Source organism: Rhipicephalus microplus, chromosome 4, assembly GCF_043290135.1.
Source record: "Rhipicephalus microplus isolate Deutch F79 chromosome 4, USDA_Rmic, whole genome shotgun sequence".
Lineage (NCBI taxonomy): Eukaryota > Metazoa > Arthropoda > Arachnida > Ixodida > Ixodidae > Rhipicephalus > Rhipicephalus microplus.
The window spans coordinates 89,782,818-89,810,412 of NC_134703.1; the positions used below are offsets into that span (position 1 = coordinate 89,782,818).

General features: G+C 41.9%; 1 protein-coding gene across 2 annotated transcripts in view; it reads left to right on the forward strand.

The window, feature by feature from the left end:
* LOC142814503 (uncharacterized) overlaps window positions 1-27,595 on the forward strand; it is a 337,659-nt gene that overhangs the window by 241,912 nt on the left and 68,152 nt on the right. For both annotated transcript variants that reach the window (XM_075893307.1, XM_075893306.1), the window contains exon 4: window positions 1,548-1,654. In XM_075893307.1, coding sequence (XP_075749422.1) covers window positions 1,548-1,654 — 107 coding nt within the window. The remainder of the gene's footprint in view (window positions 1-1,547; window positions 1,655-27,595) is intronic.

Below are 27,595 nucleotides of genomic sequence, written 5' to 3' on the forward strand. Positions count from 1 at the left end.
GCATAAGACAGTTTAGGGTTAGAAAAGTTTAAAGGAGAGAAAGCATGGCCATGTATAGCATTGTATAGCAAGCGCTGTCAAAAAGGCAGGTAAGCCTGTAAAAGCCTTGGAAATTCATGACCAACTGTAGGTGCCCACCAGCTCTACTCTGACCCAGTCTTGCGTAACACACTGCGAGCTGTGCTATTATTTGTGGTCTATGATAACGGTAACTTATGCACTTGCCTATGAGTAATTGAACGTAAAAGCAGTATTTTCCTTCCCAGTCAGTTTTATTGAATACCTTTATGATAACTGTCGGCACTGATTGATTTTGCAGTGCCACGGGGATCGGCTGACTTTTGCGCAAGTCACTATGATATGATGGCGTCGTATTGTGTGATGTTATAGTGACGTCATGTGAAAATGACGTCAGCTACTTATGTTGACGCTGCCGACGTCCGCAGTCACTTTTCGTGTTTTATGAGGCATCGCAGGCTTTCACTTCAACAACAACAACAACAACAACAACAACAACAACAACAACAACAACAACAACAACAACAACAACAACAACAACAACAACAACAACAACAACAACAACAACAACAACAACAACAACAATAATAATAATAATAATAATAATAATAATAATAATAATAATAATAATAATAATAATAATAATAATAATAATAATAATAAATATTATTATTATTATTATTATTATTATTATTATTATTATTATTATTATTATTATTATTATTATTATTATTATTATTATTATTATTATTAGCTGTGACGTCCCCACGCGAGAGACCTAAGGCCCGGTCGGCGAAAGCTCTGCCGCACTTCCAACAGAGTTGTTACCAACCAACCAATAGTAGCTGCCACCAGAAATGCAAGACAACTAGTAACTTATTTTTAACAACTGTTACTGTTTGTTACGGCTGCTCATTAGTTGGCGCGTTTCAAGGGCATGGGTAAGCGGGCTTGAACAGCTTGCGACAGTGTGCGGCGCTCAACGCTGGTGGATCATTTGTAAAGTCAGGTGTGATGAGTGCCTTCTGCAGGTGCGACAGCTGGAGCCCCGTGGAGGGCCGCATGCACAGCTCAATGTGCGGAGGGTTGCTCGTCTAGCCATCACTGTAGTATGAGCCTTCGAGTATACACACTTAATCAGGTCATGCCTAAAGTGTTAGATATAGCAAGGAAACCGGAACTTTTGAGTATGACTTCCTGCTTTTGGATATAGCCAGCATTAATTCAGAACCTCGTTTAGGGTATAGACCGGAGATACCAACTTCACAGACTGCAACAAAGAGAACACTGGTGATGCGGAGTTTCTTCGGGACGATCACATTTAATGAATGCTAAATTTTACACCATAAAACACCACTAATACGCTCATATTTTAGCCTCTATTTTTATGTAATACAATACAAATATGATCATACACCAACGCCCCAGACGAGGATGTATGCTGTAGCTGTATTGTCAATAAAGTTTGCTGGAGGCGCTGTTTTGTAAAATTTTTTAGCAATCTCTTCTTTTTCTTCTTTTCTCTGCAGCATTCAGGGACGCTGACGTGCGGACATACACGCAGGCTACCTGCTGGCTCTCGTGTCCTGTGCTTTTACGTCTCGTAGTACACTTTGTTGATATCCGGTTCAACCAGGTAAGCCTGAGACCTGCCTCACATTAAACAAATATACCTTGTTAGCTTTTGCGACGTTATTACCGCATTCTTGCAATACAAATGCGAAGGAAAGAAACCAAAGCATAGCTTTTGCGCGGATGAAAGGAGAGATGCTAAAAATCAAGTCTAGCGCTCTTTACCTCAGCCTTTAGCTTTTAGGTGAGCTGATAAATATTATAGAGCTCAACAACTAACCTTGCTTTCATAACTTTTCATGTACATCATCTCAGCTACATATGTAACGATAAAAAAAAAAGCGCGAATGATTCATAAATTCTGAAATGGTTTCATTTTATTCTGACAAATATATAGCCGCGATGACAAATCTACCTCATCATCTCATCTTCCATAGCCTGAATATTCATGTGGTGTATTACCCATTAGTTTTATTCCACTTACCTTTTGGGGTGCCTTTTGTTTTTTTGTTTTTGCAAGCTAGAAACAGGGAGCTGATTCCAGAGGGTGGAGTAATCCGGTCCGTGACCGTTCCCGCTGGGCAAGAAAGATTTTGTGGATAACGTCGCACTAAGGCTTTAACTGCGTATCTGCAGCACTGTACTTAAGTGCAGTGGTGTCTGCCTAAAACTTGCTAAAAAAACAAACCTGTTTTATCCAAGCACATTGATGGGATAGAGCTGACACACCGACAAACCACCGAAAGAACTCGCGATATTGGTGGATCTGATGTGTTGCTGTCTTTACTAAGACATTCTTTAATTGACAAGAAGGAGCACCCATAGCTGTGTTAAGAACACTTATGTATTCTGAATGTAGTGTTTGCAAGAAAAAAATCTAAATGCAGCAGATTTTTCAACATGAAAAGAAACAGCTGCACAAGCATAACTAAAGAAAAAGACACAAAAAATACTGAGTAGACATGGCTTACACAAGGTGTAAATTAATCACAAGATGTGATAAGTTCATCGCACTTGTTGAGAATCTGCACGAAATATGTGTACTCTGATATAAAGACAGCTAGAACCTATAAGGTGGTCCGTTGTTCTTGGCCACTTTTATTAAAATTTAATAATGAAGGTAGTTGGAATAGTACTTGAAAGTTATTTTTAAAAATTGTGCTTCTTTATAGGACAAAAACAAAGCCTACGCGAAACGTTGCCGCATGCGCTATTATTGAGAGCCTAAGTATTCGTAAGAGAACACCGGTTGTAGTTTGCAGTCACATTTGGGGGACTAGCAGAACTTTGCATCAGGCCTGCCTTTTCCAACGATGTGCTCGTGAAGAAAGTATCTCTTCTGTGTGGGTTAGCACTAAATCCTTTTAAGAACGCGATTGACTACTTTGGACTGTACGACTCGCATCCCTGCTGCATGCCTTAAATGGCTAGATCGTGACGTCTGCTAAGACCAGAAGTTTGACAAAAGCATAAAAGTATTTTTTCACAATCCAAACAAACAATTGATTTAAAAGCTGTTACGTCGTGGAAGGAATTGAACCTGAACGGTGCCGTAAATATTGGGAAGAAAGTTTAGCGAGTGTTGATTGTATTTCTTATAGACTCAAATTTGCTCAACATCTGGTTACTACCTCGCTAACAGCACTCCGGACAGGTTTTCTTGGAATGATTAACAGCGTAACCTAGGTCACTGAAAAAAAGACACCACCATCAGCCTGCTAACGAACGTCACATACTAAATTATCCGTGCCGTAAATTTCCTGAAATGACATTAAAGTCACGTCACTGCTATTATTCCTTAAGCACCTTTTTTCGAACGTTTACAGTGAGTGAACAGTGAACAGGGCGAGGTTCGTGAAAGAGCTCTGCGCGTCTCACCATTTGCAAGGTTGGGGAGGATCAAAAATGCTCTCAAACACAATGAAGGAGGTGGGACTTGATCGAGGACCGTGAAGGTGGAGCCGACTGCAGAAGCCGATAACGAATTGTCCCCTGCGGGAAAGAGCGCATCGTTCGGAGGAGATAGCCGCAACGTAAAAAAAAATTACAGGAGCTCTTCGGAGAAACCTCACGGCAGAATTTCTGCTAGTTGGCACTGGTCGAAGTAAATTGTCTCTGGTCATGATAGCCGCGTCATAATCGTTACGTGTTTGTAAAGATAATGTTTTGGAGGTATTTAAGTGTATTGCTTTACTCAATAATAGGGAACGTAGCAGCCGTAGTATTCATTTATATTTTACATGGGGCGATGATTACTCAGTGAGGAATATGTAAAGATATTTAAGTGTGGTATGAGTTTATTTGTATGTAGCAAAAATTTATGGTAATAAGCTGTCAGTAACAGATACGCCTGTCAGCAACAGATATGCCGGCATTGTAGATGCCTCTTAACATCATTACGCCTTCATAAGATATCGTCTCCACTTAAACAACGAACGGGTCGGCCGAGCACGTGGCTGAAGTTTCAGCTGGTAATAACTCGATTGTTTTGAAGGTCTAGCATCTAGACGGTATCGTTCGTTTCTGTCTCATCCCTTCAATATCACATACCTCGGGCTCCCATTTTAGAAGACCATCTTTCGTTCTGATGTTTTTAACTTTAGCGTACGGTTCGCAATGGAGAGCACCCGTATTTCATGACATGTTAATGTCGAATTTTCACGTTGTACGCCCCGAAACACACGCTAGAACTGTAAGCTACGTCATAGTTCAAGGCCCTGAAATAATTTTCACAAACTCATTTCACTGAACGCGCAAGAAAGACAATATACACAAGTGTCTTTTTGATTTTTATCTGCAGAAATGCAGCCGCTGTTTTTAAAACTAGAACGTGACTTTTTGCTATGCACTTAAAAGCCATCTGAACTTGATAGCTCCTCTTGCGCAAAGAAAGGGTGCAGGAATAAATAAGTCTTTCTCTCGAATTTTTCAATTTTCTCGCTTTTTACTTTTTTAGTAGGTGTAAGAATTTAGCCCCTCAGAACTGTTATACAGAACATAAAGCCGAAATTTGATTAGTTATATGAAGACCGTCGACAAGGTGCATGCAGTGAGTCAGCGAGAACACTTTTACTGGGTCTTGCAGCGTCCTACTATTTGCGATCGAAGTGATCTGATACAACTCGCGTGTAACCCGACTTGCGGCATGAAAAAACCCAGTTTAGGAAGTGAATTTTTGCTGCATTTTTTTCTCTCTTTCGTCTCTCTCTTTCCGTGTTTGGATTTAGAAGAATGATGATTCACGAACCGTATGGATCGAAGAATCAATATCAACTTTCCCATTACTTTTGAAGATTAATGTAGAAATAATTCAGATAGTGCTGGACGCTTTTGAGTATGAAGGTGGATAACAGAGTGCACGCAGCATTCTCGAAAACACTGAAGACTGCAAATATTATACAAGGTCAAGAGGCCTCTGCACCTGGCATCGGGTAAAATCGTCACTTGTGGGCGCTTTCGTAAACGCTCAATTTGAGTAGAACGGTCAATAACTCTGTAAGAAAATTACTTCAGCTGAAGAAGTTATGTGGCGATGATACGTTGGCTTAAATTGTCAGCAAAAAAAAAAAAAATGGAGACAGCTTCACACTAGGGGTGCCAAGCCTCAGGCAAGTGTGCAGCTGGGCGACCTGCCTTGTTTCTCTTTTTTTGTTTTATTTTGCTTTTTCTGTACTCTCTGTTTTGACATTTCTTTGTTCTTTGTTTATTTTTCATTCATATCTCTAATTTTTTCTCTTTCTCCTTCTTTCGATCTTTCTTTCTCTGTCTTTCTCGCTTTATCTATCTTCTTTTATTTTTTCCTCCTTCGTGATTTCTCTCTCTCTTTTATCGTTTTCGTTCTTGTTTCCATCTCTATCTCATATTGTCTCCGTCTTTCGTTTTCTTTGTCTGTAATTATCTCCTTTTTTCTTTTCATTTATTCAATTACCTTTCTCTCTGTGTTGGTTCCTTCGCCCATCAGAGTTATTGCATCCCACGCCCGACAAATTGGCACACGTTTTCCGGCAGCGAAGCAGAAGATGAAGAACACGGAGAGGAGAGTGCGTACGTGTTCATGAGGATTCGTAGCTGGCTGTCGTATCTGCACAGCATGACGATGAGCCGAACAGCTGTGCGGTGATAAAAATGGATGTAGTTCTACTGGGTGCTGTAGCTGCTCATTCCCGAAGAAGAATGTTGCACAGATTAATAAAACTCCAAGTGGCCTCGTGTAAAAAAAGTTAGCTGGCCCTGATGAGGTGCATAGTTCTTCCTCGTAGACTGGGCAAGTATCATTTTTTCATTGAGGTGGCGCCAACCACATTTTGTTTTTGCCTTTCCGTGTTATCAAGTCTGTAGTCGTAAACATGGTAATTTGCTTGTTTAGGTGTGAAATACTGACGTATTGAAAGCGTCGAAGTTTGTATTTTTATTCTTGACAGTGTCCCCTGCTGCACAAACATGACAGCTACACCACTTTACTGCTGGTAGCAAGGTCATCAGTTTATTTCCTGCAGTGGTCAACAAATTTCAATAGAGCTTCAAATTAAAGAAATCCCGCATGCTTGTGGTGGACACATAGTGGTAAAATCTTTATCATCATCATCTCGACTGATCTTGCTGCAGGGCAAAAGTCTCACCCATGTTCCGCCAAATTACATGGGGATGTGCCATGTTACACCAGATAACTTATTCATCCCGTCTACCCATCAACTTTATTTCTCCTCCTCACGCACCGTACTTCTCCTGCAATCTAGTATGTTACCCTTCTTTACTAGCTTTTGTTTTACTTACGCCCTATATAGCCTGCTCATGTCGCTTTCTTCTTGATTTTAAACGCGATGTGTGCAACACCCGTTTGTTCCCTCTCACATTTTGTTCTCTACCTGCTCCTTTAGGTTACATCTGTCATTTGTATTTTTATTTCTCGCTACATTGTCAGCGATTTAAGCTGATCCATGTTTTTAAGCTCTGATGTTTTTATTTTGTAGGTAAGTGCTCGTAAAAGATATCTGTTATATACCTTCCTTTCGAAAATCATGGGTCCTAAACAAAAGAAAGTGGCCCTGCCCCCCTCTCTGGTGCGACTTCCTCCTCCATCAAATGTGGTATTTCTCATATACCTCGTGTTTACTTTTCCGAGATATCGAATCAGATGAATCTGCCGAGGCGTTGAGTGGGGAAAACAAAAATGCGTCATCCTATTCTTCAATGAATTTACTAAAACCAAGATACCGTGGCACAATGGTGAGCGTTCCACGGGCAGGATTGCAATCTTTCTCGAGATGACTAAGAGTGGACTGAGCAAGAAAGAGCGTTTATATGAGGGGCCAGCGTTGGCAATCACGGCCCTACCGAAGCGGTGAAGTGAAGCGAGAGCTAAGGCGGCCGCAAGAAGAAGAGGGACCTGTCGCGGGTGAATCACTGAAGCGGGCGTGGGACGCGCGTTTCCTTAGCGTCCCCAGCGTTGCCCGGGCGCCAATTAAACCACGAAAGAAGTGCCGAGGCGTGAGCGAAAGGGGAAGAAATTAAGGCATGTCAGGGCCCCTTCAGAACAAGAGGAGTAAAAAAGAAAATGAGTAACACGAACAACTAGAAATGGCCACGAATGAGGTGGCCCCACCAGCTTGTGTGACCCGTCTTAGAGCAGCACACTTAGTCAACCTATTAAAAACAAACATTATCTACCAAGTTTCATTACTAATAAGCGCCTCTTAACAGGAAGGATCTCCTGCCTTGAAGAAAGAATGCAGGGAAGGCGGGCGTGCCTGAAGTTTTGGAAGGCGACGATGTTCATCCCAGCGTGGAACCTGCTCAGCTTAGCTGTGTTATCACCGAGGTACACGGTACGACAAGGTGCCTCGAGGGGGATTCTCTTCAAACGAGAAGGATGCCCCCTGTGGTGAAACACGGCACCGCCCTAAAGAGGCTTAACAAGGGTCGAAGTCGGGGCCGCGCACTAAGGCTAAGAGGCTGTTTAAGAAGGTCCCCTTTATACAGATGGGCCGTCGCTTCACGCCTACGTTCATAAATCAACGGCACTCTGCGGTATAAATAAAAAAAAAGTGCGAAGGAAAAGCAGTCTCGTTACGTGTAGCAAAGGTTACGCAAACACTCGCTAAATGCTTTTAAGGAGACTTGTCCGAGTAAAAGTTTGCTGAGCTTAATGTTACGAGGTATATTAAGGGATGAAGCAGGGGAAATTTGAAGAGGCCGTGCGAGCAGTTAGCGAGCGTGAGCGTTAACACAACATTGCGTAGGAGGAAGAACACGGAGGTGGTGGAAATGATATATAGCTTACTGCAAAGATAAAATTGACAGCTTTAATATTCTGACGCAACGGTCATCCGAAGAAAGTGTCTGCCAAGGAAACAAAGGCACCACATCCTCGTATATCATCATGCTTTAAAGAAAACTAAAGAGTGAGCAGAAAAGGACACCTTAAGTTCTTGATACGCACGTGACTGCCAGTGGCAGCAATAGCTATCGCTTCCAAGGTAACACAGGTATCATAGATGCACCAATAAGCGCAAAGGTAGGCAAGATCCGAAAAGAATAAAGTAGCTCATTTAGTAAAGACAATGAATGGGTTATACGAACGCGTCCGTGCGAATGTAATCAGCAGTAAGACCATTCTTTGTTATTGATTTGGCTCAAATGAAAAAAATAACTGTGCTGAGGTTTTCAGCTATTCTGTATAACCTGGCCCTATCTTCATGTACAGTTATTTCTATGTAACACCCCCGTCCATAGGCATGCGCACGAGGGGAACATTGTGGGGGGGGGGGGGGTCAACCCCTTTGGCTCCCTAGTTTTCTAAGAGGGCTGCAGTGGCGCTGTCTTATATTCTCTTTTATATATCTTCTTATATTCTTTTATTCTTTTATTCTTATATCTTCTTCCCTCTTATATAGATATAAAGGAAATATGCGATTGAATAAAGTACTATACTTAATCGGGAAATACAAGTGATTAAATGTAAGTTGATCAACTCGACACCTAGGTAAAGTTATTATACTACCCACATTTATCGTAGCAAGACGGGCTGTACGATCACATAAGCAGTCAAATTTTCGGTGGACGCTTCCACAGAAAACGATGCTAAATTGTCCTTTTAGCCAGAAATAATGGGGTAAAGAAAAGAGCTCTGGCTGATGGCAGCGGTCGTCGATAGACAGCACCCGGGAGAAAACTCAGCCGACCGTTCAATGAAGGACACTGCGGCTTAATCGTTTCCTCACAATTAGCGGTGCCCTCAGCCTATTCGGCGCCAGGCACTCTAGAGTTCACCGGGAACAGACAATGGGTGTGAGATGGAGTCAAGATGGAGGAAGTGCAAGAGGGAGATTTGGAGGATGACCACTCTTCCCTCAAGCCACCGCATCCGGCCCGCCGCAGCACGGAAGGCACTTTGAGAGTTCGCCCAAAGTGACCCCCACGCGGCTTAATACGAGACCACGGAGTAGTTTGTGCAAAAAGATAAGAAGGAGAACAAGAGACTAGATATAAAATAACAACCTCGCCAGTGCTGGCCGGAAGAGGCCAGCCCTCGTCCTGGCGGCGTACATTTGGAAAAGCCGCATTGTAAAAATTTTGAAGCTGCTCTGGAGGGTCGCCGTCGACGCCTCACTGATGCGCAGTTAAGGACGGGTATTTTCGAGGTTTTAACAACCGCGTGTGCTTCGCGAGCCGCAGTTGAAATTTATTCCCTTGATACCGAGGCAAGCCAGACTGTCGTCATAAGATCCGAGGCCAAGCCCGCTGTTTCGTCCTCGAAAGAGTACTTCTTTTATACTTAACCCGTCTCCTTCCCCCACTGCCTGCCCGCCTCGTTGAGATTTCGCACTGTGCTTCGCATGACACGTGCTTACGGAGAAAAAGGTTTTGCGCATGCGGTGGAAGTTTGTGCCACTGCCGAGGGTCGTTTGAGTGTTCACCGCGCAAGAGGCGCCAAGTTCGTCTCAACGCCTACGGCAAGAGCCTGTGGATACGGCCGCTCTAAAAGCGGGGGCACACCCCTGCTTATCGAGGGCCTTACTGGTTGTGCGTTTATGTACGTTTTTTTCCCTAAACCTCTCGCTAGGGATTTGCGGCAAGTTAGGTCGCTTTTGGACGTGACCGGGCCACCCTTGCGGGTGGGTCCGCTTCGGTTTACGACCGCCGTAAAAGTGAACACTGCTTGCGGGATTGACGCTGCCTGAGTGCTCACGTAGGTGCATCTGAGTGGCGTGCGACGGCAAGGGAGACTGATGCCTGTCCCCTGGCTGTTCTGTCAGGCACCCGAGGTTTTTTGTGTTTTATTTTCTGTCACTCCAACAGGCGTGACACCAGTGACTGCGTCCTTATTTATTTAGAGACACGTACTAAGTGTATCTCTGTCAAACCTCCCCCGCAAATGAGATGTCCTCCTCAACTTTGTAATTTGGCGAGCAGGGTAAGTAGCGGTGAAGGAACAATATTATTTGCGCTCAGGGACCTGGCACGATAAATGATGTACGCAGTTATTTCGTGCTTAAGATTTGCTTGAAACTTCTCCAGCCTTATATTTACTGTGGGTCATGGTCATACACGGGAACCTTGAAGGTGGTCAACGCCTAAAACAGATAAACCGGGCCCAATAACATTGAAAAAGTGGTAGAGTATAAGCATAAAAAGATAAAACGTGCCATGTCCGCTCAACCCGTAATACCACCAGGTACTTTTACATTGCCTCGATTCGGGAAGTAGCTCCGAAGTATCATCAATTCGCACTACTATATACTACAAAGCTATACTGAAAAGTAGGTAAAGGTACGTTCCAATGCGTTGTCAATGATTTATTGAGTAAGGAAAGCTGAACGATTGAAAAGGCTTAGACTTATACCAAAGAAAATTTCTAGTTTTCGCTTATGCGTTATGAAATGGGGTTGAGCAAAGCTAAGAATAATTTCGATAAATGGCCCCAGCTCATAAACCAATCTGCCCCTTCTTCTCCTTCTCTCAACCCACCAACCTCGCACGCCATTATTAGCTCAAAGAAACGACTAGACCATTGCACTTGTCGGTAGTAACAGACCGATACGCTTGCAGCTATTTATGTTATGGTAGCTTTCGCGGTGCCAATATAAGCTTAGAGTAGCAATTAGGTATTTGGGTTTGTTGTATACCATGAATGCGTACAACCGAATAAAACTTGAAGATAAACGCGGAGATCAAGGATATCTGTTTTTTCAGACTACGTTGATCGATTGTACTTGACAATTTCTTTGAAATTCTCAAGAAGAACAAATTATTTTCTTTATTGTAACAGAAAATAACTGCAGTTCTTTATACTTCAGTGTGAATATGGCGTGATAAATTGTGTAGTGGCGGTACTTTCAGATTATTGTCAGCAGAAATGGTTACAGTCCATGTCTTTCAGAAAGAACGTAAATATAAATGCATTGATTGAAAATTTCTTCCTTTGTGTCATTTTTTTGCAATCTTTTCATGCAGAGTCTTCGTCTCACTATTATCGAGGATATTTTGGCGCAAAAACCTATTATAGCCATGGTGATCGCACTCGGGATCCGTTCCTTTCATTAGCTCTTGCGGAGTTCTTGACTTTCACGTCTAGTATCAACAAATAGAAGACAAACAAAGCATGATAGCGAATAAGCGTACTCATCACTCCAGACCTGTGTGGCGGGTGCGACAATGCAATTTCCGCTGGAACGACGCGAAAAGCGTGAGCCGAAGAAATGCGATCGAGGGTAAAGAAAAAAAAAATACCAGTCTGGCACTGAAAGGAGTTCACGAGCTACGTCGTCAAAATAGGTTCTATTCCGGTTCATCGCAGTGGTTCTTTGATCACGAAAGACGCCCAAGGCGACAAAGAGCACCGCGGCGTCATTTTTGTTTTCCGGCTGGCCGAAGCCTCTTCGCGACATCGCCCATCGTATAATGCCGCCGCGTGGAGTGAGATCCCGCGAAAGTGGTGCATTCTAGGCACGATGTCGCAACAATTCTTTCAACATGTTTGAGGTGGCTGATGACTTTTGGCTAACGTTGTTCCGCAGATAGTAGAGATATGTGGTCGTTTCGAGCGTTTTCGGCACCTGCTTTAGGGTGGTCCGGAGCAACGCGCCCAGCACCACTTCAATTCCAGCGTGAAGTTTGAATTGAGGCTGTAGTGATATTTAACCGCTACAATACACTTCAGGCCGCGAGCAGTTGTAGAGAAACGACTCCCAGAAGCTAGCTTGTTCTAGCATGTAGTCATGCGTGCGTGCGTACCCGCGTGCATGAGAAAGAAGGATTAAGGAAGCGTGCTTGCTTAAGTAGCCTAATTTTGTCAGAATAAGTATTCTTTTTACGTTGCATCCTGGGTGAGTACCCAAACAAGTACCCAAATCTTGTCTCATGTTGATGGTGTAGAGCTACTTTATGTTATGCGTGGCGCAGGAAAATGTGTGGTCGTCAGCGGTAAGTTAATCTCGGAGATTACGTGCTCGAACTCTATCTCAAGTCGTGTCTTCCTCGAAGCTCGAAGCCATGGGTAAATAAATATGCATACCAGACATAAGCTTTATTGCACACTCAGCTAGTCCACCCTCAACCCCCCCTCCCAAAAAATTTTTAGAAGCTATATAGTTCAATAAAATACAGCTCAACTAGACTGAAATGATGCATAAAATAATCATGATGGAAACCAACAAAATAAAGTTCTTAATAAAAACTGCGTTCCTGAAAGGTCCGATACATTCTAGAGTTTCCTTGTGTTGCTCGGCCACATTACACTGTCCACTGTAGCACAAAAAGGGGCAAAATAATTTAGCTCCGTTTCATTCTGAGCGTCCCCCGCAAACAGTCATCATCGCTTTTATAAGATGGCCCGCACTTCTATCTATCTTTGTATGTTCGGTTCTTCACTAATGCAAATACAGAAAGCACCGTTCGATAAAAACGAACACATAAAAAAATAACAAAATAACTTAAAAAGGAAATGAATACCAATAGTAAGCGGAAGGAATGTATTCAAGCATTTTATAGCTTCCAGTCACTGTTTTTATCCAGTTTCCTCTCCAATATTCCCGTTTTTGCCATTGCACTCCATAGGTCTTCAGACGTACTTAACGCGGAAGCATGTCTAAAAGCTTCATTAATTTTTGTTGTCTACGAATGCTTTCCGAGGCAAAAAAGACCATTGCTATGCACTAGATTTTAGAAGTTGGCTACGCACAGCAGCATTTCTTGGGTAGAACTGAAGCTACTACAGAGCGTCAAAATGTTCAGACGAACAGGCTTGAAAACGTACAGAAAAAGCTTAAGAAAAATGCCAGCGCGACCTATCGGGAATCCACGAAAAGGCAAACCAGATGAAGCGTTTACAGCGGGGCAAACGTTTTAGAGATTTGCCTTGACAAAACATGTCTACGCGACTATGTGAATATGTTCGATTCCACGAAAATGAAGAGAAAAAAAAGACCTAACTTGATGACTTCTGGGGATAAAGAATATTGCGAACTATTCTAGAAGTACTAAGGCAGCTGCGCGAATTGCTATGGTGCTTGGAAAATGAACACTAGTAAAGATTAAGCTTCGTGTTGTTACGCCTGATAACGCGCAGATAGTGTCACGTCAAAAACAAAGCACAAGACGTATTTATCAAGCGTTACGTCTTGTGTGAATATAGTTTCTCTGGGGGCGACAGAAGTAAAAAAGAAATAAAAAAACCTTGCAAACATATTGTTACTAAAGCGAGAGAAAGAAAGAAACGGAGAAAGAAAGCGTGTGAACACTCTTAAAAAATATCGAGTAAAAACGGTGTCTTTTTGTCACGCAACAATAATCGTCATCAGGCTTGCGTGCGCTTCCTTTCTTGAAAACTTGGCGCTCGCCACTTTCCTATCGAGAATGCGATGTAACCCTGATAATGGGCATGTTGATCGTGACCGGAATGTACCGGGCGTGGGGTGATAGCGCAAGGATGGAACGCAATATAGATGACGATTCTTGTTGTGGGACAAAAATACACCCTTTTTACTCGCTTTTTTTTTAGAGTGAACATGTTGTCATTAAGGTGAGAGAGAAATATGGAGAGGCAAAGAGGGAGTAAAGAAAGCTTTAAACGTATTGTTTCCAATATGAGTAAAAGAAGAAAAACAAAGTAACAAAGAAAGAAAGTACATGTACATATTGCCTCCAGGGCTAGAGAGATAGGAAGAGAAAGCCAGAAAATAAAGCAAAATAAAGAAAAAACAAGAAAAAAGTAGGAAATAAAAACAGATAGAGAGAAGCGTAGGTACGAAAGAAAGCCTGTAAAGATACTGTCTCCATGACGAAAGAAGGAAAAAAAGAAAGAAAAAAGTTGTGTCCAAGACGAAAGAAACAAAGGAAGAAAAGAAGGAAGCAAAGAATAAAAAAATGTCAAGATGAAAAGAAAGAAATAACTCGTGTGAATATATTGTTTACTGTGCCAAAGAATGAAAAAAAACAAAGAAAACGTGTGAACATATTGTCTCCGGGGCTAGAGAGAGAGAAAGAAGTAAGATAAAAAAGTGTTTGAAAACATCGTCTCTGGGGTGAGAGGTAGAAAGAGACAAAGAAAGAAGTGAGGAAAGAAAGAGAAAATGTGGTAATATTGTCTGCAAAACAAGATATAGTAAGCAAAAAATGAAAAAAAAACAAGACAAAGTATGAACATATCATTTTCAGGACGAAAGAAAGAAGAAAGGAAGGAATGAAAGAAAATTTGTGAACGTTTTGTCTTAGAGTCAATACGTTCAGAATGTGTAAAAAAGAAATTGGATGAACATATGCTTTCCAGAAAAACAAAAAAAAAATACTGGAAACTTTCCCTCACCTCATGTCAACGAACCACAGCTAGAAACCAGCAAGACATATCATAACAGCACTATACTCCTCAATATTTTTCCATATTTTTCTAAATTCGCATAAAGTATATTAAGCGTAAAATACGCATACCTAACGCATAAGATACCTTATTGCATACTGCACTAAAAGCTAATGATTTCGAACTTAGTTAACTCAAACTTACGGTTAATTTCAAATGACGCCCCACTGCTGGTATAGCTCTGTGTGCTTCTGTGGGGGTGAATTCCCGATAATGTGAACGCATCGTTATCCACAATGGTTAGATACGACTGCAGTGTTGTCTCAACGACTGATCGACTGGACAACATTTGCGGAGGAATCGCGGTTGACCGACGTACCTTTCGCGCACTCCTCATGATTCCCTCCATGCATTTTCTGTGACTTTTTTCACCTTGACTTGGTCAGTAACTGCATCTACATCGTCATCACGACACCTGACCAGAGGAACTTTCGTCGAACTCTTCTTCACTGCAGAAAATATCACTACTCCTATGAATGTATGTCGGAGCTTGTTTGTGTCATATCACTGACTGTCAAATTATTTTGTGTTCGGTTTTAGAGCTCGATGAAGCCAGTTTACGCAATCAGCTGCCGCCAACATGTAGCACAGCACTCGGATCACGATTACCAGTCAAAAGAAGGCTTCTTTGCGTTTTACCTCCCAGGTTGACACAATGTAAATTTATTCTATAAACTCAACCAGTAACTCAAACTTCGCTCACTTCAAATCATTTTGTAGACATCTTCGGGTTCGAATTAACGAGATTTTTCTGTACATTGTAGATACGAAGTTCAGAGTTACTAACACAACTACGGGTGGTCCCGAGAGCCCAAGGTTCTGCGGTGATGCTAAGCCTATGCGTCCCAGCATGGGAGCGGCCCACATTTTTTTAAAGGAGCAGAGTTTCACAAGGCGCGATAAAGTTCGGCGCCTGTCTGTCTGTGGTCTGCGATATCCGAGTTCCAAATATTGTTTGAGTTCCTGTAAAGCGTGCTTTGCCTGTAGGACACTTGTGCGTTAGAGGAAGAGAACTTAAAAATCTCTAATTAGGGGCAACGAGTATATGAGGCGAGAGCCTTGGATGCCTCACCAAATTTGGAAAGTGACCCTCGGTGTTGGCGGCATCAACACGAGTGATGAACAAAAAATGATCATGATGTGATGACGCCACCCTTTCATAGTAAGAGAGCTTGCATCGAACTCTAGACTACATAAAATATTACTGCACCCATAAATGCATGCCTGAGCTTGTTTCTATCATATAATTGACTATTCAATTATTTGCTGATAGGTTTTAGAGCTTTGTGAAGCTATTTTACACAATCTGCATCCGCCAACTTGTAGTACAGCGTTAATAAACTAGTAGTACAACTTTGATAAATTCAAAAATATTTTTTCTGTCGCTACTTGCCTGTTAGATGCATCGTTGTTTTTATTTTGAGCAAAAAAACAAAGTAAAATCTTCAACGAGCACTACCATCATATTTTCGACAGTCCTGTCACATAATTATGGTTTTGAAATGCAAAAAAGTAATACAATTAATAGTCATGTTCTTGTATTGCCAGCAGTTTGCGCAGGACTGAAATCTTAGATTACCAAATTAAGAGAACACACATTGCATTGTCTAAAGAACTAAATAGATTTCGCAAGCTGCAGCAACAACGGACAGTGAGACGCCTAAAGGAATTCCCTAAACTGATGTTTATGTATCACTATAATGCACTGTATATACATTCTTTTCTTTCACAAACACAATCTTACTGCATTATTTGGCCCGTATATTTGCAAGCTGACACTGCTGAGGAACAATTAATCTGGTTCTGTTGAAGGTTATGGATTATAAATACACAATAAACATTTGAAATTATTGCTGTATTTTGTGCTTAAAAAGCAAAATTATTAGGAACGTACACTACTAAATGCGAAAACTGTGAGCACTAAAGACCAAGCTGGAAAAGCGACGGCCCAAAATGATAAGTCACTCAATTGTTGCGACATATAACGATAATGCATTCATCCCTACTTTTCATCAGTAAATGTGTGAGCGGCTGTAGAAAAATACAATAAGTGAGACAGCACCTCTGTCAAGAAAAATTTCGGTCGGTACAAAGAGTTACAAGTATATAAGGGTCTTTCCTAGGATCATGACAGATGCCTTCGTAAATGACTTTGTGAAACTGGACTGCGCTGAACAGAGGCCACCCTGCAATACACTCACGACTAAGAGTGGCTTTGACGCAGTCATATTTATTTCAGATAGGGATGGCCGACAACGCTCTTTGCGTTGGCTGCAGCACCGAGGAGACTGCAGCATATATTTTGTGACTGCACTCGGTACACTGTGCAGAGATGATCCCTTTTATGTGCTCTCGCTCGTCTTTACAACAAAACAATGGCACTAGAAACCATTCTCCAGTGCCATTTTGAAAGGTCCTTGAGGATTCAAGCAAGGAAGTCATTGCTAAGACTCCCAAGTACAACAGGCTTGCGCGAGTGGCTGTAGACTTTAATGGTGCCGCATACCGCAAAAGATTGCCGCTCTGCGCGGTGACGTTATGTGTGTGCGTGTGTGCTTCCCTGTCTTCCTTTCTTTCTTTACTCTTCTTTCTTGTGCAAGGTAGAGTGCTGGTTAGGCCAAACTGTTTGGAATTCCCGCATTTCTTCTATTTCGTTTCCCTTCCTTCCTTCTGAAATAAATTTGTTTACTGGTATGACAGCAGCCACGTGCTCATGCTTTCCCAGAATTCCTTAGTGAACGATTGCTTGAAATTTCAATTTAAAATGTTGATTTTTTACTCATTTTTGAGCTTTTTACTCCTCCATTCTACAACGTCTGAGCACAAGAAACAGGTGGTTTCACAAATACGTTCTCTTGATGTTTTACCACAAATTTTGTAACAATTTAACAAAACCTTTTTTTCTATATTTGTCAAAGAGCATAAATTATTAATTCGTACATGCTAGTGATACATTTGAGACGAAGACCCGCTAACGCCAGCTCGTACGAGCAAAATTGTTGTAGAGTCAACGTAGTATTTTTTGTTGTACGTAGAAGCGAACACGATATCGGTCATTTATGGCCTATTATAAGTGAAACACAAAAAGCATCCGGTTTGATTTTTCTCATCGTGTTCTGGTAAATAAACCGAATTATCACATTAGGTATGTTATCTGTTTCATGAAAATATTCCAATCCAGGTTTAGAGAGTACACTTTTACAACAATGAGCCATTGCCTTTACAAAATACGTGAATTTCTTTCTCACAAGCATTTCATAAGACGTTGTTTGCGTTGCACGTTTTACTGTTCTCAGCGAGAAAACTATGTAAACTTTAGATACTCATTTTGTAACAAGCAGCGACAGCGTGCAGCTATTGACTGTACGTACCCCGCTTATGCTAGCGTAAAAAAGTCTATCAGTGAACGCGAATTTCAAACCTTTTCTCTCTCCTTCACTCCCTCTACTGCTCTCGAGAGAGCCAGAGCATTTGGACTCGATAGTACCTCTTCTGGAGCATCACGCATTAGTCCCGTTTGCTTTGAGGCGGTTCCAAAGCGGACATTTCTCCGAGGAGAGATAACGAGTAATTGCTAAACCGCTGAACCGAACCGCGGTAAATCGCTAGCGTAGGCAGCTGTAGGATAATGGTGAGGCCGCAGATAAGAGGCAGCGATCGCTTCGGAAACCGCGCGCTCCCACTTCGCGCGGAGAACCCTAACAAGGCGCATTTTGCGAGAAGACGATCGCTGAATGGTTTATGCTGCGAATGGCACAAAGCGCCTTGCTCCTTCATGACTCTGAGATATCCCGAATAATTGAATGCACGTGTTCCGCAATTCGCCGAAGATTCACATTTCCGTAAGCACCTCTCAGCTTGACAGCTTTGCGCTAGTATTGGCCGTACGGTCTCGCGAAGTTCTTACGTGTCGTTGTGGCACCAACCTGCGCAGAAATCAGCGTCAACTCTTCGAAATCTAGATGACTCAGCCAAACAGACGAAGCTCGATGAGCACGTTGCTAGCAAGAAAACACGTAGGTAAAACTAAAGCGTACCGGTCTTGAATTATTGGCGTTCAAAAGTGCTGCGTACAGACAGCTGCCGTAAGCGTTCGGAGTTGTTTCGATCCTCGATACAGGGATTGTGTATTTGATCTGCAGACATGTGATTTTCGAATGACTTATAGAGTATTTGTTTTGCGCGATTTTGAGGCACATTTGCACCACGTTAAATATTTTGCACGCATTGTAAACGTGCCCAGGTTTGACGGGATTTATATTGCACATGTTACTTAAAAAAATTTTTAGTGTCCCCAACCTGAGGTGCCTTTACGATCCCCTAAATTGCGCGTAGGTTAACACTTGTACTAGCCACGTTGTTGACTCTCTTGTTTTTCCTGAAGTTCTTCCTAATAATAATATTATTATAAATTATTATTATTATTATTATTATTATTATTATTATTATTATTATTATTATTATTATTATTATTATTATTATTATTATTATTATTATTATTATTATTATTATTATTATTATTATTATTATTATTATTCAAACACCCTGATAACTCTTTTAGGAAAAGGGAAGACTTGGAAGAAAGCCGCAAGGTCTAAATGTGTGGAAGCTCTAAAACCATATCTACACCTACACGTGGTGTCACTTCACGTTCCTGTGGGAGGAAAGATTGTTGAACTAAGCGCCACTGCGTGCCCTCCAACTCCGCTAAGAGAAAGCGCGCATAGGGATAGGGCAGGCCACGCTCTCACGCGTTGTAATGAGTACGTGGAGTCAAGGCTAATTGCAAGCACACGTCTCAGAAACCTTTTACTTTAACGGGTAACATTTAAACAGCCGCTGTTTGTTCAACTGGATAATTACAGTGCTTGCCTATGTGCATAGTTTCTGCTAATGTCTTTACTGCTATTTCATTGCTGAATGAGAAAGCTGTCATCGGTGTGTTACGAGTTAATTTAATTCATGAGTCACAGGCAAAGTAGAGAGAGAGAGAGAGAGAGAGAGATTAAGATGCTAGTAAAAGCACGTCGACGGAACGTTAGCAGTGTGAATCGTAAGCATATTTCAATGTGCTACGAAGTGCTGCACAAGTGGCATTTGATGTATATCATGCGGAAGCGTATATATATGCGGAAGCATAATATATCATGCGTATGCGTATTTGCATACACAGATACACAAGGACAGAGGAAAGAGGGAGAGAGCAAGCTGACAGCTGCCACCTGGAGGGGTACAACGCCTGCTCACTCTTTCGGAAGGAGGGAAGAAACAGATAAAACAAAGATTAGAGGGAATAAAGAGGAAAGAAGATGAGGGAGGAAAAAATGACGAGCACTTTGACGGGCATGAGTAAAAAACATAAATAAAATAATAAAAAAGGCCGTCTATAAACGGGTGGCCAGGTCTGTTTGGTTCATAAATATAAGGAGAGCTCGGTGGGCCTAGTTACGTGATTGGGCCATACCGAATCACGCAACATTCACGTGACACCCCCAAAACTCAGCGACGCATTTACTCGAGTTCATTTCGCGGGAAAAAGCGGGTGGCAATTTTTTTCACTGCAGCACGTACTAAAGCTTTCTGTATTGATGTAGGAGAACACCCCACGAAGAATTTAAGCTCGCATCACTTGGGCCTTCCAAGCACGAAGAGCGTGGTAAACGTGTGCTAGCAACATATTACTGCATGCAAACAGTACAATATGTGGCATGTTTACGCTGGCATTACCAACTGTGCAGAAGAGAACCAGCACGGAAAGCATGCCACGTGGCCAGGCGTCGTATCTGCGGTTCCGTTCGCTCTATAAATTTCATGTCACTTCCGCCACAATTTCGCTATGCATTGGTATACAATAGGGCCTCTCCTGAGTTCTCCTTCTTCCGTGCCAGTTACCATATAACAAAAATATTTAAGCCGTGTCCCTTGGACACATCAAGGGGCAAAGAAATTTAATTACTACAGCGTGCCTGCATTCGTAAACAAAGTTGCAAATATTTACGTATAATGCGTACCAGCCTGCTTGTTTTTGGAAGTTATATTGCTATAGAGTTTCAAAGAGACAAACCAGTTTTCATTCGATACTCTCATAACAGAACTCATCAGGAGCATAAGCGCAAAGAAGTGGTGTTATTTCCGCTTGCGCAACGGTCCGTATTTTTCAAATAAGCAAGTCGGGACTGACTTTGTGCATTAGAGCTAATCTTAAGGACAGCTTCCAAAGTTTATGAGTGCGAAAGTGCATGTTTACACGCAAACATGTGGATAAACTCATTTGCGGTGACTAACCTTTCGCAGCAGACATTTTCTTTTGAATTATATTAATTTGTTTTTTGTAAGGCCCCAAAACAAGGAATATTTAAGTAATATATTCGTGGGTGGGCAGGCATATTTCTTCATTGTATATATTATAATAGAAATGCCATTAACCCTCTTGATTATCTGTTCACACCAACGTACGTCTCTAATCGTCAAGACCATTCACGAAAAATATCAGAATACCGCTACGAAACCCACTCTTTCAGTAGTTCTTTTTTCCTAAAAACAATACAGGAATGGAACCGTCTCCCGGATGATCTCGTCAATGAAACTGATAATGAATCCTTTTTTTTCTTCCTTGTAACAACGCCTACAATATCACTGCCACTAAGAATGGTTTGTTGTCTCGAAGCGTGTGGGTGTTTGCAAATGCATGACTGTGACGTTGTTTTCTCTCAACAATATTCGAGTGTTTTTTTCTTCTCCTAAAATATTTTGAGTGCTGTTGTATTTGATGTATCTAATATTTCGATTAAAAACTATGTAGTCAAATTAGTATGTGTACCTCCCCTACGTAATGCCTTACGGCGATGTAGGTGAAATGTAAATAAATTGTAAATAAATAAAAATATTGGCTTCGTTAAACATTCTTTGCAGTTACGTCGCATGATAGCCTCCTTGCACTTAGCTTTTTCTTTCTATCCTGTTTGTTCTTTCCTAATAAATATATGTGATTAGTGATGTTTGACAAACGTCCGCCACTAGGCTTCGATGTTGAGTTCTTTGTTTCTCACGCGAAAAAGCAGAAAAAATAAAATAGGTGAGAGAGCATCGTGTGATGGCGTAAACTCAACTTTAGAAATTTCCACAACCAGAGTGGTGTAATTTCCAACTATTGAGCGTAGAAAGAGTACGTGTTGGGGTAGACAGGGATACAGGTGTTAAGAACAGGCGATGACCAAATATTCATATTTATGCGGCATTTTTTTTGCCTCAAGGAAATTGAATGACGTCAGAAACTTTTGTGGCGTAATCAAAAAGCACCAGTAAAGTGCAAATATAGCACATAAAGTTTGGTTCGAGCGACAATTTAACACAGTCCTCCAACGTGGCAAGCAGATGCTCTGCCACTGTGTGATAGTTGTGTTTCAAACTCATTCGGAATAAAACACTATGTCAATGTCATGCTGTGGGAGGAGTATTCTGAACACATGTAATATTGTTGGCCCTGAACGATATAACTTGCACTCTATAGAATCGCTGTCACTATTTGGTTAGAGTAAAGCTGTATCAGCCATCCACAGTACTACCAAGAAATTTTCTAGTAGTGTCTGCCTAGTAGTCGATCCCAACAAATCTCCTTTAAAAGAATCCTATTATTACAATCAAATCTCTTTCAAAACAATCTTCTTAGTAGTACATGAAAGGTAAGAAAGACAGGGCAGGTACAACAAATTGGTGTTTCTCTTTCACACATCTAGACTTTCGTTCGCTTGCATTACACCTCAAAATTGGAGGAACAAAAAGCACTGCCAAGCATTCAGCATCCACTTTTATAGTTTATGTGCGCAGAATCTGTACAATGAACCATAAGACTAAAAACAAACAAGTACTAACGACCAAACACTGAATTAGGAGGAAAATGTGAATGAGCAGTGAGTTCACTATTTCCCCACCTAACTGTCGTCCACACTTCTATCGGGCGGCTACTGTCCTTCTCAATAATGTAGTGAATCGCGAATTATACAGCACCAGAACCCGCCGCGAAAGCGGTGACACCAAGCTAGTTATGGCAGCTCAGAACAAAAGGAAAACAGCGCGCTAGGACCTCTATTTTGCGGTCAAAGAACGTTGGCTCGTCAACTAAAGCGTTAACTTCGCGTCAGCCATCTTCACTTAGCCTAATGCAGAGGCAAAGCCACCCACTTGGCACATAGTTGGGAGGGAAGCATGGAGGATACGTCGGCGACCGGTCAATGCAGGCAACATGTGGTTCACGCCGGTGCCCGTCGTCAGACAGGGCGTGTGGTAAGTGTGGTTTGTGCTTTCGATCACGCTTTTTTTTTGTCCTTTAGTATTTCTGCGTGCTGCGTGTAGAGGTTGAGTGCTTGGGTTGGGCTAGGTCTTCAGAAACAAAATTGGATGGTTGAAAATGAGTGGCCTGCAAAAAACGAGCAAGATGAAAAAAAAGAAATAAAAAAAACAAATTGAATTCCGGAACAATCACTTTCGACGAACCAAGCCCCGGGGCACCGTCATCGCTTTCAAATGTATCCGAAGTAGGTAAAAAGAAAATAAAAGAAGTAGGGTGACAGAAAAGCCGGGGTAAGGGTTGAGAGGTTGCTTATAAGAGGAGGTGTGTGTTGTCTGCTCGATCCGAGTCCAACGTCCTGAGCGTACGTGCGTGAAGTGAAAAAATACTCAGAGGCTCTCCACCCTTCTCTTACTTTGGGCTCCGGCTAGCCACCGAGCCAGCAGACGAAGCTCGCTATGTAACACTCGGGTCACGTGCGCCGATCGGAGATTCGAAGCACGTCAAAAGCCACTCGAAAAGTACATAACCGAGAACCCAAAGACAGCCGCGGATACTACTGCCATTGGCAGAAAAATGGTCCGTCACCCAGCTCTCGCTCCCTCCGTTTCTTGACCGAGAATTGCACGAATGCCTTTGCCCTTCTGTGCCTCCGCGCTGACATTAAAAATGAACGTTGGCCGAATGAAGCCTCGGCCTCAGAGGGCACTCCCCCTCCCCTTTTTTCCTCTCTGTGCACGCCCCCTCGTCACTTTCAAACTCTTTGATATCCTCCTTTCAACCACTCGAACTCTACACAACACACTGTACCCGGGGTTCACTTGCGCAAAAAAAAAAAAAAAAAACGACAGCAACCGAACCGAATCAGCTGCAAGGGTCGAACATTCTTTTCATTTCTCTTTTGTTCTTTCTTTCTCTTTTCTTCACATTCTCTTGATTCCATTTTTCGGAGTCTCACGGATAAAATTTTGATTTACGCAGAGTCAGATGTATCTCTCCTTCGAAACACAGAGTTGCTGGGATGTTTGTCTTGTCATTCTGTTCCATCTGTGCTGCTTTGGTCGCTGACGTGGTGCGCAGCTTTAATGTCGCACGAAGCCTGGTTGCACACACAATTCTATTTGGCCTGCAGCACAGCACGAACAGGCCGGGGAAACGATTAACGAGAGAGGAAAGAAGAGAAAAGAGGAGCGGCGAAATGAAACTACACCCGCGTTTCTCACTGTTCCCATTTCAAAGGAGCGTGTACAGTGAAGAAGGATGACGCTCAGAAGAATGCGATAGGAAAAGATAGAAAGACGCAGGAATGAGACTCGGGGACCATTAAGTACTGCCTCAAGTGGGAGCGGATCTCGAATTTCAAGCAGCGTAACGGTAAAAGAAAGATGAAGGAAGAAGGACCCGAGAAAATAGGGGCTCAAGAAGAAGAGGACGGGGGAAAGCGAAGGGAGAAAGGGAGGGGGGCTGAGCTCACAACGCTGCTGCAGCTGTGGAGAACAGCAGTGCTCGTTGAAACGAGTTTCAATGTAAGTGCTCCGCGCTTGTTCCGGCACGGCTGCTATGAAAGCTTTGCTTCGAGAAGTTCGGTTAAGCACGAAGCGTAACGGGAGATGCGAGCGGTCCAAAACAAGTCGCCTGTTACGACGCTCACATAGAAGAGTTTATGAAAGGGTGTAGTGTTACCATTGTTCGAGCGTTCAGCCCGCTTTTACGATCATGTTTCACGTGAGCACGATGATGGCGGTCGCGGCCAACGTCTGAAGAAAAGCCAGCAAAGCTAATAAGAGAAAGATGCTGCCAGCAGTGTTTAACTGCGGACATTCCTGAAAACACCCTAGTTCTGCATTTACACTACAAACCACGGCTGCCCTATGGCTAAGCTGTTTTGGATGACGTACGAAATTGAAAAAAAGCCACATAAAGAGAGAGAGAAAAAAATGTATGGCAGAAAAAGCAGGAATCTTAACAACATAGACCCTGTAATGCGGTGTCTCAGGACAATAATTATGATGAAGTTCACCGTGCGTCATGAAGCGGACTTTAGCTGTATTGTTTGCTCCGTCTCATTGAAGTTGAAAAGTTTTCGTACAGCGTTTGTTAGAAAGATAGTTGTTGATTTTTTTGTACAATATATCTATCGCCATGAACGCGTTGCAGTTCTGTTAGAGATAAAGCTTTTTTTAGTAATTGCTCACGACGGGTTTTGTAGTAAATGGGTTGGAAATTGAAGTTACTTAATTGTTAACCAAACTGAGTAAGTTAGCGATAACGCTCGATTTTATTGACGTCGCAATTGATGTGTTAGTATCACTCGCAGCTGACGATGATGAGAATGAATGGATGTGACTGCACGTACCTTAGCATCAGTGAAGGTGTGTTCCCTAAATAATTCGTGTAATTATTTATCTTAAGTGAGAATCATCTTAAGTGAACCATAGTCACTTAGAGCGTGTATTTCTATGTATCTATCATGTATTAGGTATTATGTATCATGTATTTATTATATAGCCGATCACAAGTAGGCGCTTTTGTGGTCATCTGGCTATGGTATGAAAAACACAATTATACACGGGTGCACGTCACCAAATTGTTTTCTTTCAATCATGTGGAGAACATACTCATAGACAACAGGCCACAGTATGCGGGTATGCACCACAGGCGATTGACAGTTTATATTTAACCAGGAACGGTGATACAAGGCATCGGTGATTTGAACGGGAGAGTGTCAAGAAAACGTGGAGTCCGCCTCGTTGACCCGGCAAAGGTAAAACGTATAAGTCAAGATCCCAGTAGGAATCGAACCGAGACATTCTACTGACAATCAGGTATTCTACAAGCGAGCTACGGCATGTCTTGAAACTGCTCCTTAAAGAAACCTTAAGCGAAATATTTATGTCGGTGCAACGCCGATTCTTGTCGCAGTGTTGCTTGTTTAATTTTAGGACGAACATTACTTCTGCATTTCTACAATACATTTATTTATTATTTATTTATTTATTTATTTATTTATTTATTTATTTCATTAAACTGCGGGCCGAAGTTGCCAGCCCAAAACAGGAGAAGCATACATACATGCCACCATTACTATGAACAAGTGCATCTCTAATTTACACATTCACGAGAAGTTCATAAAAACAATTGCACGTACAAACAGCGCACAAGCGTAAATTAATGATAATATTGATAATGATACCAGTATACTACTACTACTACTACTACTACTACTACTACTACTACTACTAATAATAATAATAATAATAATAATAATAATAATGTGGATAATATTGTCACTATTAAAAAATATCAGCACATGAGTCACCAAAAACGCACTTGTATCATAGATTTATAGACAAACATTCTTCTAGACAGTGATGATCAAGTGGAACCACGTTGGCTTAACGTAAATTTTCATTTGTTTGTTGGCTCCACTTTAAACAGTTCAGTAATGAATACGTATTCACTTCTGTGAAGCAGCGAGCTATACTCAAGCGCTATTCAATCTCGGAGCTATCCGTAAACAAATGCTACCTGTGGTAATCACAGAATCGCGCGCAAAAAGGGAACTGTACTGTAGTGTGGGATTCGTTACAGCAAAGCTGACGTGTGTACTTTCTTAACGTCAGTTTCGGCTTTGAGTGAGGTGATGTACGTGTGCCTGGTAGGCGCACGATGTGTACAGAACTGCTCCATTTACTAGAAACACCAGTCTACTTCTTAACGATTTACTAAACACCCTTTCTCCGCCCAACCGGCAGATCCCACGAACCCTGCAAATCAATGTTATGCGAAGCACGCGAATGGAAGATGAATGTGTTTATATTTTTCTTTGATTGAGACGCCATGAAGTGGCGCTACATATACCTACAAATTCACGCACATGCGTACGTTAAACAGCCGCGTATGTTTTATTTTAGCAGCTGTTTACAGTTGCGTAACAATGCCAACACCAACATAGATATTAGCAACACCAGAAGCGGTAAGCCGATATGAAGCGCTATTATTAGCACATGTGCGCGCGAGGATAGTAACCCTCAACACTGCTACACAAATCAACTTTAGCGGGTGGCGCCTAACGACTAGTTACGTTCGACAATAGGCAGTACTGCAACCACAATTGTTAGGCAGCACTGCAACGACAATTGACGTAGCACGAACATAAAAAACGCTTTAAAAAAGATATCTTAGGTCTGCCGTGGCTCTGTGGTAGAATACTTCATTGCCACGCAGAATTCTGGGGCTCTATTGCTGCTTAGACACTGAAATTTATTGTTTGCAACCGTTCGGTCGACGCTGCCTATTGTAGGTTTTTCTTAACGCTAAAGCGTTAAAGTTGCCCATGTGTGTTCTAGTCATTCCTGGGTAGATATAAAATGTCTATCACCTGTGGCACATACCCGCATACTAGTGACACATACCAGCCTTCGGGTATGTGCCACTGTTTTTTGGAAATTGTTTGACGACGGACGCGACGAGATTGTGGCATTATTGATGTTATGGCTAGTGAGTCGTTTCCATCAAATCATGTTACCTTCCCGTACTGATGTTGGTATACACCAAGTCAAGAGGATGATCATGGGAGGACCCAGACGTAGGCTGATAGATAGATAGATAGACAGATAGATAGATAGATAGATAGATAGATAGATAGATAGATAGATAGATAGATAGATAGATAGATAGATAGATAGATAGATAGATAGATAGATAGATAGATAGATAGATAGATAGATAGATAGATAACAAGTACTTGCAGTACGCACGAACAATGCTTAGCATTTAAAAAAGAATTCAGCACAAATTTCCACCGGTGACTTTGTGATTCTTAAAATCAAGAACTTACTAAATCCGAGCTTTAATAACACAAT